Genomic DNA, 17019 nt, shown 5'->3' with positions numbered 1-17019 from the left:
GTCTGAAATAACAAGTCATTTTTATGTGCCTGTTTGTTTCTCTGTGATCAATTTCTGTCTTAAAAAACTACATAAATTGAAATAAAATAAGACACAATGTGGCTTAATAGGATCACATATAAAATGACAAGTTAAATCAAGATAAGTTAGAGGATGCTATCATTAAATGTTTCTTTATTTCGGTATCATTTTAGTTTTGAGAATGTTTTTCTTTGTGTGAAAAATAAGGTCAATCGAGGTGTCTGGTACACAACCTCAAAGATCCACAACAAACACAGACTGTCTTTTACTGATGAATGAAACCAATTTAGTTGCAGATTTAATATAGTAGCATGAAGACCAAAAAAAACCTAAAAAAAAAAAAAAAACAGCAAAACAGAATCTGATTGGAGGAGAATTTTCCAGGAAGTGGCTTCATTATCATTTCCAGGTCAAAATAGGGGTCTCTAAGCAACACAGTAACGAAAGTGATCTATAAAACATGATAAATAATGATGTTGTGATGGATTATTGTGGTTTTACCACATAGAGTCTCTGAATGATTCTTATAGTTAGGATATGAGCATCTCCTGAGTTGGAGTCTGCATGTACGGGACCCAACTGTCCAGGTTCTGCTCATTGCTCTTATAGTTATGGGTAGTCTAGCCAACCATTACTTATGTAGCAATAGGGATGTCACCTGATGCACTGAGAAGTACCTCGCTCTATTTCTCTAATATATTAATGTATAAATATATGACAATATTGACGTCTCTAACTTATTTCTCCTTTATTCCGCAGGTCTTCCTGAATAAGTGCAGTTGTACATGTTGATCTGTCTTTCCTGTCGTCTCCACCCCAACCAGTCGAGGCAGATGGCTGCCCTCCCTGAGCCGGGTTCTGCTGGAGGGTTTCTTCCTGTTAAAGGGGAGTTTTTTCCTTCCCACTGTCGCCTCGTGCAGCTCAGGATGGGGGATTGGATGGAAGTCATGACTCGATGCAATCAGTTGGTTTCTATTATAGGATATGTATGAACTGGCTTGAAATGATGTGTATGTAAAGTGTCCTGTGACAACATTGTTGTGAAGTGGCGCTGTACAAATAAAGCTGAACTGAATTGAATAATCTCTATATTCTACGGCTGGATTGTAAAACTCCTGAATGGGACAGAAATAGCTGGAAAACTGTAAGAAATCCATCAGAATTGGCTGCTGATGAGAAACTCTCGCCAACAGAAGTGAAGCTGGCGATCTGGTGGAGTTTTAAGGGTTAATGATGAATAATTTAACACAATGCAGGTGAAGAACACAAACACTTGTCCTGTAAAACAAACACCTCGTGTTTCTTCATTACCTGCACGTAGTAGGTTCCTTTAGACTGAGCGTACATCATCAGGAAGCAGTAGTCCAGGTTCTGCTTCGTCCTCCACCTGCAGAGGAAGAGGAGGAGAAAAGCCGTTCGTCATGGTAACGTGAAGAGGATGTGATGGAGACCTGCAGCCTCGTCTTCATCACCACTCAGCGAGCGTGCACGTTGCAGCAGATTAAAGACAACAGGAAACACATCCAGCATGTTTCTGTCACATGATTACAGGATTAAAGCTTTAACACCACCCAGACCTGCAGCCTGTGTGGCGGGAAGAAAACCTCAGCGCTCCATAAATTCCCAGAGTTCCCAGGAACGCTGAGTGTGTGTGTGTGTGTATGTGTGTGTGTGTGCAGACGACCTTTGATAAACACACACAGTTCAGTATTTACAGATACACTCTGTTGTTTCTCTGCAGCAGCTTGATTTCCTGCTTCGATCCATCTGTTACACAGTTTTTATTTATTTATCTCAACAAAAATACACAACAAGAAAAATAAAAACAGCTCTAATTACAGATCTTTATCTCTAAACCTCCAAATATTCAGTTATGTTTTTCACACTTAATAAAACTCAGATCGTCAGACTTTTTCTGTTTGACTCAAAACTGAGTGACTGTTTTCACAAAATTAAAAAAAGAACAAAAACAACAATTAATTAAACAAACAATTAATAAAGAAGATAAGAGTTAGAAACACATGGATAAAAAAACATGAAAAACAACGAAAATTTAAGTGATGAAACACCGCATTTAGGTACCGTCTCGTCTCCGTGGGACAGAAACTCTGGAAGACGTCTGTCTCGTCTCCGTGGGACAGAAACTCTGGAAGACGTCTGTCTCGTCTCCGTGGGACAGAAACTCTGGAAGACATCCGTCTCGTCTCCGTGGGACAGAAACTCTGGAAGACGTCTGTCTCGTCTCCGTGGGACAGAAACTCTGGAAGACGTCTGTCTCGTCTCTGTGGGACAGAAACTCTGGAAGACGTCTGTCTCGTCTCCGTGGGACAGAAACTCTGGAAGACATCCGTCTCGTCTCCGTGGGACAGAAACTCTGGAAGACGTCTGTCTCGTCTCCGTGGGACAGAAACTCTGGAAGACGTCCGTCTCGTCTCCGTGGGACAGAAACTCTGGAAGACGTCCGTCTTGTCTCCGTGGGACAGAAACTCTGGAAGACGTCCGTCTTGTCTCCGTGGGACAGAAACTCTGGAAGACGTATGTCTCGTCTCCGTGGGACAGAAACTCTGGAAGACGTCCGTCTCGTCTCCGTGGGACAGAAACTCTGGAAGACGTCCGTCTCGTCTCCGTGGGACAGAAACTCTGGAAGACGTCTGTCTCGTCTCTGTGGGACAGAAACTCTGGAAGACGTCTGTCTCGTCTCCGTGGGACAGAAATGCTTGAAGATGTCTGTCTCGTCTCTGTGGGACAGAAACTCTGGAAGACGTCTGTCTCGTCTCCATGGGACAGAAACTCTGGAAGACGTCCGTCTCGTCTCTGTGGGACAGAAACTCTGGAAGACGTCTGTCTCGTCTCCGTGGGACAGAAACTCTGGAAGACGTCCGTCTCGTCTCCGTGGGACAGAAACTCTGGAAGACGTCTGTCTCGTTTCCGTGGGACAGAAACTCTGGAAGACGTCCGTCTCGTCTCTGTGGGACAGAAACTCTGTCTGTGTCGTCTCTGTGGGACAGAAACTCTGGAAGACGTCTGTCTCGTCTCCGTGGGACAGAAACTCTGGAAGACGTCTGTCTCGTCTCCGTGGGACAGAAACTCTGGAAGACGTCTGTCCCGTCTCCGTGGGACAGAAACTCTGGAGGACCTCCGTCTTGTCTCCGTGGGACAGAAACTCTGGAAGACGTCTGTCTCGTCTCCGTGGGACAGAAATGCTAGAAGACGTCTGTCTCGTCTCCGTGGGACAGAAACTCTGGAAGACATCCGTCTCGTCTCTGTGGGACAGAAACTCTGGAAGACGTCTGTCTCGTCTCCATGGGACAGAAACTCTGGAAGACGTCCGTCTCGTCTCCATGGGACAAAAACTCTGGAAGACGTCCGTCTCGTCTCTGTGGGACAGAAACTCTGGAAGACGTCCGTCTCCTCTCTGTGGGACAGAAATGCTGGAAGACGTCTGTCTCGTCTCTGTGGGACAGAAACTCTGGAAGACGTCTGTCTCGTCTCCATGGGACAGAAACTCTGGAAGACGTCCGTCTCGTCTCTGTGGGACAGAAACTCTGGAAGACGTCCGTCTCCTCTCTGTGGGACAGAAACTCTGAGCTGGACCCACATCATGTCTGACTTCTGATGTTTTATGGCGAAAAGTTGTTTCCAGCTGTAAAAATCTCAGCGAATGTGTCGCCTGTGTCTCTGTCTCTGTCTGAAATGAATCATGAAGGTCCTGCTCGTTTCCATGGAGATGAAGATCCTCCTTGTTTCCATGGAGATGAAGGGGGTTTTATAGTGAAGCATTCTCTCTTCCTATCATAAACTATCTGGACTTCATGTCTTACTGGACCCTGGTGGTGTTTCTAAGATGAATATGGTTTTTTTTTCTGGATTCTTCATCATCATCTGCTGCTGTCTTCCTGAGACATTTACCTGTGTAACACCATGGAAACCGCTCAGCTTTCTATTGCAGCAGGTTCTTCTTCAGACGTTGCTTTCCTCTTTCCACGATGAACTGGGCCTCCTGTTTTCTTTCAGGAGGGGAAAAACATTTCCATGTTCTACAGAGTTCCAGATGAATTTCCTCCGACACAGTAACACGTATCCTCATCCTGACCCGACTAATCTCATGTCTCAGCGTTCCTTAGAGATCACAATGACACATAATAATCAATATGAATGAAATGAAAAAAACTTTACTAATCCCCAAAGGGAAATTCAATAATATTCTTATGTTATTATATATTATTATCTTCTTATAAAATGGATTTAAAAGTGAGTAAAGACAGGGAGGTGGCCTCCGTGTTGTTGCTTCCAGTGTGCTCAGAGTGTAAAAACCGGCTTCAGGATGAAGAGGTTAAAACCAGTTGATCAGAGGCAAACGGCGAGACGCAGCTGCTGATGCCTGCAGCGTATCTGTTGCAGATTTGCTTTTTCCCAGCAGTCAACAAAAGTGATGGATGGAAGTGATGGATCCTGGGAAAACCAGGAGAGGAAGAGGGCAAAGGGCTCCCTGTTGGAAGCAGAGGTGGAGCTGGTCTGGTCTGTGTTCAGTTTTCCAGATGTTCTGGATCAAAGCGGGTTTCTGAGGACAAGTCAAGGCCTGATTAACCTGAGAGAGTGATGTTCGACCCTGAAACACCCGATGCCCTGACGCTGCACCACAGATGATGCTCCTCTTCTTATTACAACTCCTTAAGCTTTAATAATCACCTGACTGAGCTGCCATTGTCCTGAAGCACGGCGGGAGCCTGACGTCGGGGTACGGGGCGTGTCTGGGGGTCGACGGTACCGCAACGTTTATGACCACAGCAGTCAGCATATGCTCAGATATAAACCACCAATCAGGCTTTGAGTTCATTTTTAAAATACAACTAAAGGCGTGCTCGTGTGTTTTCCATCAACATCAGGTTCGACACATAAAGACCTTATTATTACGTTGTTTCACTGTTTCACATTTTTTTCTTTCTGCTTACATCAGTTGTAGAACATAAATCAGATGTTAGTCACCTTTAGGTGCTGAAGTCATTTTGTCTCTTCTAGTCAGCCAGTTTCTGAACCGTTTAGTCCGATGCAGCCGATCCCAGCAATCACTGGGCGAAAGCTGGACTGGTTACCAGTCCATCACAGAGACAAACAACCACTAACACTCACACACACTCCTTGGGACGAGTTAGAGTAACCAATTAACCTAACATGCATGTGTTTGGATGGTGGGAGGAAGCCGGAGAGCCTGAAGAGAACTCACGGGGAGAACATCCACACAGAAAGGCCACTGTTTGAGCCCCCACCCCCCAGCTGCAGCTCGAACCAGCGATCTTCTTAACCACTACGCCATCGTGCAGCTCTTCTACATGAGTCATTCTGAAGTAACACTTCCACTACCACCTCTGTGCAGAGCCACAACCCCCCCCCCCCCCCCCCCCCATCACGCAATGTCACCCTAAACAGTATCATAGATAATCTAACAAAATATACATTACATGTCTGCATATAGAAAGGTGGAGCGTTTCCACTAACGCCACTAACACACACACACACACACCGACCTATCAGTGCTTAGACATGACATTAACCCTTTATGGTGCAAGTGACTGTTTTTTATCACTCTGTTTTCTCTCATATTCAGCATGAAACTAATGGAGGTCTTGGTACATACCAGAAGGACAATTTTAGGTTAAAATGTCTCATTTTAAGGTATTTTAGTAAGTGCCTTATAAAGGGTTAATGCATAAGTAAATTTTATATTTTTAGCTTCTTTTAACGAACATTAGCAAACACAATAATTCACATCAGGCATCTGTTTCACACTCGGAGCAGATGTGGCAGCGTCGTGCACACCTTTACACCTTTATCTTTTCTCATTTTCTTCTTTCCTCCCCTCTGAGCTGGACACCTGATGGCTTTTTAGTTTTTCCATCCTTTTCCACGCCTTTCTTTTCTGTCTCTCTTTTTCCTCCTTTCATTTCCTCTTTTTTTTCTCTTTCCCTGCCAGGTCCAGCTCGGCCATATCAAGACTGACGATGATTGCAAAATGATAAAAGGAAAAAAATAAATAAAATAAATTATTATCATAATAATAAAAATATTCAGATTATCAAGGGCAGCTATAGACATGAGATGTCTCCCTTGACAGAGCAAATCTGTCTGGCAAACAATTTTATACAGCTTCTGATAACTTTATTTATCCCCAAAGACAGAGGAGGCAATTCCTGGTCCAGAAAGTAAAAGTCCAGTCCGGCAGCGGTTCCGACCCGTCACCAAACCAGCTGGATTTAATGAGCAGAGTTTATTTACCAGGTAAACAGAGTTTATTTACCAGGTAAACAAGCCTGTTAGTGAAAACACCTGTTCTAAATGCACAGGTACATCCAGAAACATTTACTTTCTGGACCAGGAATTACCACCTCTGCCCAAAGGGGCCATTTGGTCACAGACATGAACATTACCCACACACACACACACACACACACACACACACACACACACACACACACACACACACACACACACACACACACACACAGCAGTCAATGACACAACAACAAGAGGTGATCCAGCCATGAAGAGTTTAAAATCAGTGACAGCTGCAATGGACAAAATAATCAACTAAAAAGTTGCTTCAATAACATTAGTAACATAAAACGATCATAAGATGTTCTTTTAATTTCCCTATTTAAAAAAAAAAGACAAATATCTATATAAAAACCTTTTAGTGTAACTATAACTTATATTTTGTATTGTTGCAGCTGTTTGTAACGGTACCTAAAAGTTGTTTTCTCTGTCTAAAACACCTCTCAACGAAAAAACAACAACAAAAAAACACAATTAACTATCAATAACTCAGTCATGTTACATAAATCAGCGATATCAATGGTCATGTGTGAAAATGCCTCCGAACTGCTGAGACATCTGGCTTTTCTACAGGTTCCCTACATGAGGCTGGGGTGTTAATCAATACCCACAATGATCCTCGACATCACCTCAGATAACAGAGAACACTTTCTGAATTTCCTTCGGCTTTTTTAGTCACTCAAACCCCCCAACAAGTGGGTCATGTGATGTCGGCTAAATGTGGCCTGATATTGATGATATTGATGATACTGATGATATTGATGATACTGATGATACTGATGATATTGATGATACTGATGATATTGATGATATTGATGATACTGATTATATTGATGATACTGATGATATTGATGATATTGATGATACTGATGATACTGATGATATTGATGATATTGATGATACTGATGATACTGATGATACTGATGATATTGATGATACTGATGATACTGATGATATTGATGATATTGATGATACTGATGATATTGATGATATTGATGATACTGATGATACTGATGATATTGATGATACTGATGATATTGATGATATTGATGATACTGATTATATTGATGATACTGATGATATTGATGATATTGATGATACTGATGATACTGATGATATTGATGATATTGATGATACTGATGATACTGATGATACTGATGATATTGATGATACTGATGATACTGATGATATTGATGATACTGATGATACTGATGATATTGATGATATTGATGATACTGATGATACTGATGATATTGATGATACTGATGATACTGATGATATTGATGATATTGATGATACTGATGATATTGATGATACTGATGATATTGATGATACTGATGATACTGATGATACTGATGATATTGATGATACTGATGATACTGATGATATTGATGATACTGATGATACTGATGATATTGATGATATTGATGATACTGATGATACTGATGATATTGATGATACTGATGATACTGATGATATTGATGATATTGATGATACTGATGATATTGATGATACTGATGATATTGATGATATTGATGATACTGATGATACTGATGATATTGATGATATTGATGATACTGATGATATTGATGATACTGATGATACTGATGATATTGATGATATTGATGATACTGATGATATTGATGATACTGATGATACTGATGATACTGATAATATTGATGATATTGATGATGGGCATCGACGGGGCTTCGTTTGGACTCGCTCTTTGCTTGATGCAGGCTTTACGGTTTCAGGGCCAAAGATAAAAATATAACATCACTATTTAGTATTTGGTCACATTTTGAATCTGTTCAGGAAGAATTTGTTTTTAAGAGCTTTTACAAATTTGGATTCTTGGATTTCCTGCCATATTTTACCATCTATCGTCCCATCTCAGACACGTACAGCCACAGAGGATTATTTTTAGTTTAGTTTCTTCCCAACAATCTTCAGTTCTCCACAATTATTTTGTATCTACTGCCTCTGCTCCTTCCAGGCTCCAGCTTGTCTTACAGCAAGTTATAACTCCTCTTCCATCTTTATCCATCCAGCTGTGTTACCACGGTAACGGGATCCAAACAGCTTTCAGCAGTTTATTAAAATAAACGGTGACGCCTTGATCAGCGTGCTGACCTGCGAAGTGTGTACAGAGTGTGATATGTGTGTGTTGTCAGGAGATGGGATGGTGATTTGTGTGCGTGTATGTGAGTGTGTGTGTGAGAGTGTGTGTTCTGCCCTGATTGGTGTGGCTCAGAAACTAATGAATTAGCCATGACAGGCTGACAGACGCCTGCAGAACTGTTTCAAACACACACTCAGAAACATACACTGTTCCTAGCTTACTGGAGTTAATGAATCTCTCTCTCTCTCTCTCTCTCTCACACACACACACACGCACACACACACACACACACACACAAAGGATGGCTGTAAATGTGGGAAAACATTTGGTCCTAACTTTGATGTCCTTTGCAGGTTTAGACAAATTCCTCATAAAGAACTACAGACTTGTAAATGTGTGACGGCGATATGTTCAGGGACTGTAGTTATTTATCGTACTCTGTCACAATGAACCAAAATTACATCAGAAAAACGTTAAAGTGAAACGTCGTTTGTTTAATCCCAATAATCTCATTGGTCTGTCCTGTTTTCACCTGTTGTGTCAGTTCCCACAATGCACTGCAGGTTACAGGGTAATCTTCCACCAGTACACCTTCTTTACTCCACCAGAAAAGGAATTGAGGGATTGAGGGAGGAAGTCTTCTGACTGTGACTCAGTCCTCCTAGTGAAGACATCAGAGTCTTGCAGAAGTGATTCTGAGCCCCACCCCTCGTAAGCCCCACCCACTCCACGTTAACAGAGCATGAGCCAAATCTGTTACAATGATTTTTGTCTGTTACTGATGAATATGGAGGAGTAAAAGTGCCACAATGTATTAATTTATTAATTAATTGATTAATTAAATGTGTCATTCATTTATTAAAGCAGTAAATACTTAATTAAATGTGTCATTAATTATTGAAAATTGGAAATAAATGCACAAATATATAATTAAATACATCAGTAATTCATTAAAATACAATTAATATATATCTATATCTTAATTGTAAAATTTCATTTTACATATATATATATATATATATATATATATATATATATATATATATATATATATATATATATATATATATATATATACATATATATATATATATATATATATATATATATATATATATACATATATATATATATATATATATATATATTTATAGATAAATAATGAAATAATTTCACTATTACATGCAATGAATTGTATTTTAATGAATTACTAATATATTTAATTATATATTTGTGTATTTATTTCCTATTTTAAAAAATTAGTGACGCATTATTAATTAATTAATTCTACATTTAATGTTTTAATAAATTAATGACAGATTTATTTAATTAAATAATTATATATATAATTAATACATTGTGGCACTTTTACTTCTCCATAGCTAAATGTCTAACAGCTGTCTGACTGCATAACATCCCACAGCATGGTGTGTTCACTGTCTGACGCAGGACTCTAAGTGTCCACAGAATAAGGCTTATTCAAACTGGTCCATTTAGGTGCAATTTTCAGCATTTTGGGACCATCAGGAAACTCTGGATTCTCCCAACTACTAAAGGATCAATGCTGCCAAACACAACCCCGTGAAAAAGACCCGACATTTGCCTTTTTTAAAAGAAATGACTCAAAGACAAGTCGTATTTCCTGAAGCCAAAAACACAAAACTTAGTTGTTCCACTCATCCCACACTCACCTGACTCTCTCTTTTGGGTCTCCGAAGGACTCTCGGAGTCGGGAGAAATCTGGGTAGAAGTGGACGGATGGAGAAACGACCTCCAACAGACCGGACTGAATCTCTGCAGGAAAACTGAGACAAAAACAGCAGAAAGTCAAACAATCTAAAAAATACAAAGCTTTAATCATCAAACATGACAAATGTTGGGACACTTAGAAAATATTAAAAGAAAGCTGAAGTCTATTCCTTATAAATCTCATCAACAATAGTTGATAGATGATAAACCACATATTAGATGTTGAAACTCAGACATTTTATCATCTAAAATATGACCTTATTTTAGATCTGGTGCAGCAACACCTGTAAAAGGTTGGAACAGGAGCAACAAAAGGCTGGAGAGGAGGGCAGATGTGGAAGCTGCCCACGCCATCGGCACTAATGCAACCCCATCCCATGGGGACAAACTGGGTCCAAAGTTTCTGGAAGAAGTTAAAAAAATATTCCAAAATCCAGAATTGTAAACACTAAAAACATCATCCAAACATTCAGAGAATGAGGAGGAATCTCTGTATGTTGGGTCAAGGCTGAAGGCCTAGAGCAGATTTCTGGTTATTTTGGGGTTCTCAGGCAGCATTGCTTTAAAACCAGACACGATTTTCTACTGGGAATTATTCCATGAACTCAGAAAGACTTCCAGAAACCAGTGTGAACACAGTTCATCCTGAAATCCACACATGCAGGTTAAAGCTCCATCATGTGTGAAGAGGATCCAGAAACACGCCGTCTTCTCTGGACCAAAGCTCATCTAAAATGTTCTGAGTGGAAACCTGGATAAAGATGTGGAATTGTTTGTGGACAGCATGGACGGCGTGTCTTGCAGACTAAAGAGGAGAGGGAGCATCCAGCTTGTTATCAGCCTGCATCTCTGATGGGATGGGGTTGCATTAGTGCCGATGGCGTGGGCAGCTTCCACATCTGCCCTCCTCGCCAGCCTTTTGTGGCTCCTGTTCCAACTTTTTACAGATGTGTTGCTGCCATCAGATTTACAATGAGTTTATACTTCTTATGAAATGGTAAAATGTCTCACACACAGACTGGCATATGTGTTGCCATAGTAATAGTGTTCAGACACGTAGGTGAACTTACAGGCGCTTCAGGTTGTCTGCTACACTGCTGGCATATTGCTGGTCAGCCTGAAAACACACACAAACACACACAGAAATGTAGCAGAAATCGTCTTGATACTTTTCTGTTTTGTGACACAAAAATGAACCATACACACATTTTTACACTGCAACATCAACAACAACTTGAGCAATCAGTGATGTCAGAGCTCAGCCTCCCATTTGGCCCAATCAGAGTCCGGACTGGGCTCCCAGTGGGACCCGTTCATTTGGCTGTGAAGGTCAGTGCGTGGTCACACACCCACCCACCCACACACACACACACACACACACACACACACACACACACACACACACACACACACACACATTTCCAGCAGCCACATGGAGCTGCAGCCCGTCACAGGCTGCGGTTTGTTTTGGCGTCCTGGAGGTGCCAGTCGGGTGGAGCTTACCGCAGAGCTCTGTGTTAACGAGGAGCAGATGCAGTTTTCACAGTTTTATATCAAATCCAGCAGACTTTCTTATATCAACATAGAAAGCTGCTTCAATGACAAACACTCTTTGAAGTGGACACTTTTTTCCAACTGGAAAGAAAAACACAATTTTTCCATCAGAATTTTTTCCCTTGAGATAAACATTGTGGGAGCCCGAAAGAGACTGGTCTAAAGATACACTCAGACGTTTGTATCTGCTTCATGTCTGACTGGAACGATCGTAACCGACCAAAAAGAAAGACAACATAGCTGAGGAAACAAACAGTCATGACGAAAATCAAAGAGGACGGTAGATGCTTACACAGGAAGCATTAGTTTTAACCTTATCATAACCATCTTGTCATATTAAAAGCAGAACTTCTTTTCCTATAATAGCAAGTTACTATATACTGTGATATCACGAAAAAAAAGATGGATTAACTTACGAGAAATCAGAATAATCAAGATAACAGTGTAAACACAAAAACTCCTGGTAAACTTCCATCTATTAGGCATATTTATACAACTTCTTATCTCAAGATAAGGACTTGAACTGATCTGACAAAATACTGAAACTTTTTATCTGGAGATAATGAGATTAGAAAATATTTTCCAGCATGGCCTCTCTCAGCTTCCATATATGAAAATCACAAGAAAACATAATTAATTCTCAGATAGGTAAAATGATTGTGCTATAATTTCTGAAATGCTTAAATGATAAGATTACGGCTCTCAGATGAGCTCAGTTTGTATAATCAGAAATTCATGCAGCAGATATTAAATATTAATGCTATATTCCAGATGTGATCTGACATCAAGTTACTAACATAGTTAAATTGTAAACATAGGAAGAGCTAACTGTTAGCCGAACAACTAGCTCTTGTTTTGGTTGAAGGCTAAAGCATTAGTATTTATAACACTAAAGAGTTGAAAGGTTGTATCTTCCTCACCACACCACTCCATCATGGAGCTGTGGTTTTGAACATTTTGATAAAAATAAAAAAAAATAAAAACTTTACATTGCAGCAGGTGTTATGTGTAGCATGGCAGGAACATCCAGCTGCTCCCAACATGGTATGAGTACGCTAGCAAGGAAGGAAAAGAGATATTGTGGCTAAATGGTGCACTCTCTCATAAAAGTTTGTAAAACTTATTGTGGTTTAATATTTATCTGACCCCTTTTGAAATTAGTTGCTAATATTGCTAAAAATTTACAAACATGCTCTAATGCTAGCATCTCCTAAAATTGTCACGGTGGCTGTAGGGATGTGGACCCAAATGCAGGAGTCGGGAAGCCGGTATGCAGAAATCAAACATCACTTTAATCCAAGACAGAGTGAGGGCCAAAACCAACAAATGAACCAGCAACACAAGACAAAAACTGGGGGGTATAAATACACAGAACACAATGAGACAGGTGAAGTAATTAACAAAATGAAACCAGGTGAACTCAATAACAGGAAATCAATGAAGCTAAAACAGAACCGAGGGAACTAAACAGGAAACTACAAAATAAAACAGGAACCCTGAAAACAAAGCAAAGGGAGAAACCCAAATCCTGACAGTACCCCCCCCCCCCACAAGGGCCGGCCACCGGACGGCCCAAAAAGTTCAGAGTCCAGAGATGGGCGGGAGGAGGGGGCCCGGAGGACGGACCAAGGGAAAAAACAAAGTCCAGGGGCACAAGTCCAGGGGAAGAGTCCAAACGGCCCAGCTCAGGAAACAGTCTGGGGCAGCCTCGGCTCTGGAGGACGGCCGGGAGGCCCAGACGACGGGGGCAGCCTCGGCTCTGGAGGACGGCCGGGAGGCCCAGACGACGGGGGCAGCCTCGGCTCTGGAGGACGGCCGGGAGGCCCAGACGACGGGGGCAGCCTCGGCTCTGGAGGACGGCTGGGAGGCCCAGACGACGGGGGCAGCCTCGGCTCTGGAGGACGGCCGGGAGGCCCAGACGACGGGGGCAGCCTCGGCTCTGGAGGACGGCTGGGAGGCCCAGACGACGGGGGCAGCCTCGGCTCTGGAGGACGGCCGGGAGGCCCAGACGACGGGGGCAGCCTCGGCGCTGGAGGACGGCCGGGAGGCCCAGACGGCGGGGGCAGCCTCGGCTCTGGAGGACGGCCGGGAGGCCCAGACGACGGGGGCAGCCTCAGCGCTGGAGGATGGCCGGGAGGCCCAGACGGCAGGGGCAGCCTCGGCTCTGGAGGACGGCCGGGAGGCCCAGACGACGGGGGCAGCCTCGGCTCTGGATCCCTCACGTTGGACACTGGAGGCGGAGGAGAAGGAGCGACCACCTCGCCGGACACTGGAGACGGGGGAGAAGGAGCGACCTCCTCGCCGGACACTGGAGACGGAGGAGAAGGAGCGACCACCTCGCCGGACACTGGAGACGGGGGAGAAGGAGCGACCTCCTCGCCGGACACTGGAGACGGGGGAGAAGGAGCGACCTCCTCGCCAGACACTGGAGACGGGGGAGAAGGAGCGACCTCCTCGCCGGACACTGGAGACGGGGGAGAAGGAGCGACCTCCTCGCCGGACACTGGAGACGGGGGAGAAGGAGCGACCTCCTCGCCGGACACTGGAGACGGGGGAGAAGGAGCGACCTCCTCGCCGGACACTGGAGACGGGGGAGAAGGAGCGACCTCCTCGCCGGACACTGGAGACGGGGGAGAAGGAGCGACCTCCTCGCCGGACACTGGAGACGGGGGAGAAGGAGCGACCTCCTCGCCGGACACTGGAGACGGGGGAGAAGGAGCGACCTCCTCGCCGGACACTGGAGACGGGGGAGAAGGAGCGACCTCCTCACCGGACACTGGAGACGGGGGAGAAGGAGCGACCTCCTCGCCGGACACTGGAGACAGAGGAGAAGGAGCGACCTCCTCGCCGGACACTGGAGACAGAGGAGAAGCGTCCCAACCTGGGACCCCCTCGGAAACTCGGGACAAAAGAGGAGCGTCCCAACCTGGGACCCCCTCGGGAACTCGGGACAAAAGAGGAGCGTCCCAACCTGGGACCCCCTCGGGAACTCGGGACAAAAGAGGAGCGTCCCAACCAGGGACCCCCTCGGGAACTCGGGACAAAAGAGGAGCGTCCCCAGAACCGCGACCGGACTTCCCTCTCCACCAGCTCAGGAACTGGTCCAAGCCCAAGCAAAATACCCACCAGTTCGTCACATGTCATGGTCTCTGGTGGTTTCTGCTTATGGCGCCTGGAGTGTCCTTTTCTCCTCTCCTGCTGGGTCCTGGGTGGCTGGTTCATTATGTCACGGTGGCTGTAGGGATGTGGACCCAAATGCAGGAGTCGGGAAGCCGGTATGCAGAAATCAAACATCACTTTAATCCAAGACAGAGTGAGGGCCAAAACCAACAAATGAACCAGCAACACAAGACAAAAACTGGGGGGTATAAATACACAGAACACAATGAGACAGGTGAAGTAATTAACAAAATGAAACCTGGTGAACTCAATAACAGGAAATCAATGAAGCTAAACAAGAACCGAGGGAACTAAACAGGAAACTACAAAATAAAACAGGAACCCTGAAAACAAAGCAAAGGGAGAAACCCAAATCCTGACAAAAATCTGCTAACACATCTTGACATCTGCTAAAATCTGGTATCATCAGCTAAAATATCAAGAGTACTTTGAATCACCATGTTGTTCAGTTATACTACACTAATTACTTTCCTTTCCTAAAACCTTGGTAACACCTCATAACAGGCCTTCCTTAAACATCTCTTAACCTCAATCAACACCTGTAAACATTTGCTAACACCTCTAAAAAACAACTAACAAAACCTAACATCTGCTACTGGCTGCTAACACCTCCCAAATACAACTAACATCTGCTAATGGCCACTAACATGATCTAACATCAACTTACACAAACTTATGCTAATGTTGCTAACATCTCCTAACATCAATTTACACAAACTTATGCTAATGGTTGCTAACATCTCCTAACATCAACTAACACAAACTTACATATGCTAATGGTTGCTAACATCAACTAACACAAACTTACATATGCTAATGGATGGTAATATCATCTCACTGCTGCTGAAATCTGCTCAAATCTCCTAACATTTGCTAATACCACCTAATATTAATAATTATGCACTATCACCTTCTAATGGCCGCTAACACCTGGTAAAAACCGCTAATGCTACCTAACCTCTGCTGAAATCTTCTAAAATCTAATAACAGCTGCTAAGTCTGCTAACATCTGCTAAAATCTCCTAACATCTGCTATCACCTATTACCTACCAACATCTTCTAAAATGTGCTAAGGCATTCTAACATCTACTAAAATAAACTAACACTAGCTAAAATCTGCAAACTTCTGCTTTCTGCTGATACTTTATAACATCTACCAAAACATATGACAAAATCTGGCTCTGGAGTGTGGTGAGAAAGTGCCTAATCAGGATTCAGATCCAGATTAAATTAATCCAGCTCGGCACAGATGGAGACACAAAACTCTGGTCTAGCCATTTTCAGAGAAAGTTTTAGTCTTAGCAAAGATAACATGCACAACTCACATTTACCACATTAAAACACATTCACAATCTATAAAATTTGACATGCTTAGCTTTTACCAGATTAATCAGTTTCTTCATCTACTCTAAGTAGTCCAAATTCTGCCCTCTAGGGAAGATGCATTTTCATGATGAAAATAGACCTAACTGCTAGCTTCACAGCTAACTGGTGTGCTTGCCGGGTCAAGGCTAAAGCATCATTGCTGGACAATTTAACTACAATGATTGAAGGTGGGTCATCCTAAACCAGTGGTTCCCAAAGTAACTATCAAAAAGCCAGCACCACCATCCCTCCCACAAACGGTTAATATGTATATAATCTTAAAATTTGTATTTTTATTGGGAAATTGCAGTGATTGGTTAGTACCTTTAACTATATCTGTGTATGTAGTGAGACTAAAATGCCATCCGTGTGTATTGGTGTGAGCTTTTTTTCCTACTGGGTTACTGGGTGTATGAGATATTTAAGGTAAAAACAAGAATATCATATCAAAATACAAAAGACTTTAAAAGAGACTTGACAAATTATTTACAAAATCAGCATGTAAAGCTACTGGTTTTACCTTTTTTACCTTTGGTAAATGTAACTTACTAAAAGATCTTATCACTGAGCTGAACAAAATTTTGTACATTTTTTTAAACATGTAACAGAGCAGGCCTGTGAAGACACATCTTTTACCCAAAAAATAATCGATTAGTCGGGAGAGATTGATCTGACAGTATACATTTTGTCCATGAAAT

At 42.7% G+C, this 17019-nt stretch overlaps 1 protein-coding gene across 2 annotated transcripts in view; it reads right to left on the bottom strand.

The window, feature by feature from the left end:
* The window catches only part of mgat4b (alpha-1,3-mannosyl-glycoprotein 4-beta-N-acetylglucosaminyltransferase B), a 177117-nt gene that overhangs the window by 56330 nt on the left and 103768 nt on the right, over positions 1-17019 (bottom strand). For both annotated transcript variants that reach the window (XM_079249740.1, XM_079249741.1), the window contains exons 5-7: positions 11293-11339; positions 10165-10278; positions 1333-1408 (exon numbers count right to left, since the gene is read on the bottom strand). In XM_079249740.1, the coding sequence (XP_079105866.1) occupies positions 1333-1408; positions 10165-10278; positions 11293-11339 (237 nt within the window). The remainder of the gene's footprint in view (positions 1-1332; positions 1409-10164; positions 10279-11292; positions 11340-17019) is intronic.

The sequence above is a fragment of the Telmatherina bonti genome, assembly GCF_933228915.1.
Source record: "Telmatherina bonti genome assembly, chromosome: 12".
Classification (NCBI taxonomy): domain Eukaryota; kingdom Metazoa; phylum Chordata; class Actinopteri; order Atheriniformes; family Telmatherinidae; genus Telmatherina; species Telmatherina bonti.
This window is presented reverse-complemented; position numbering and strand designations above follow the sequence as displayed.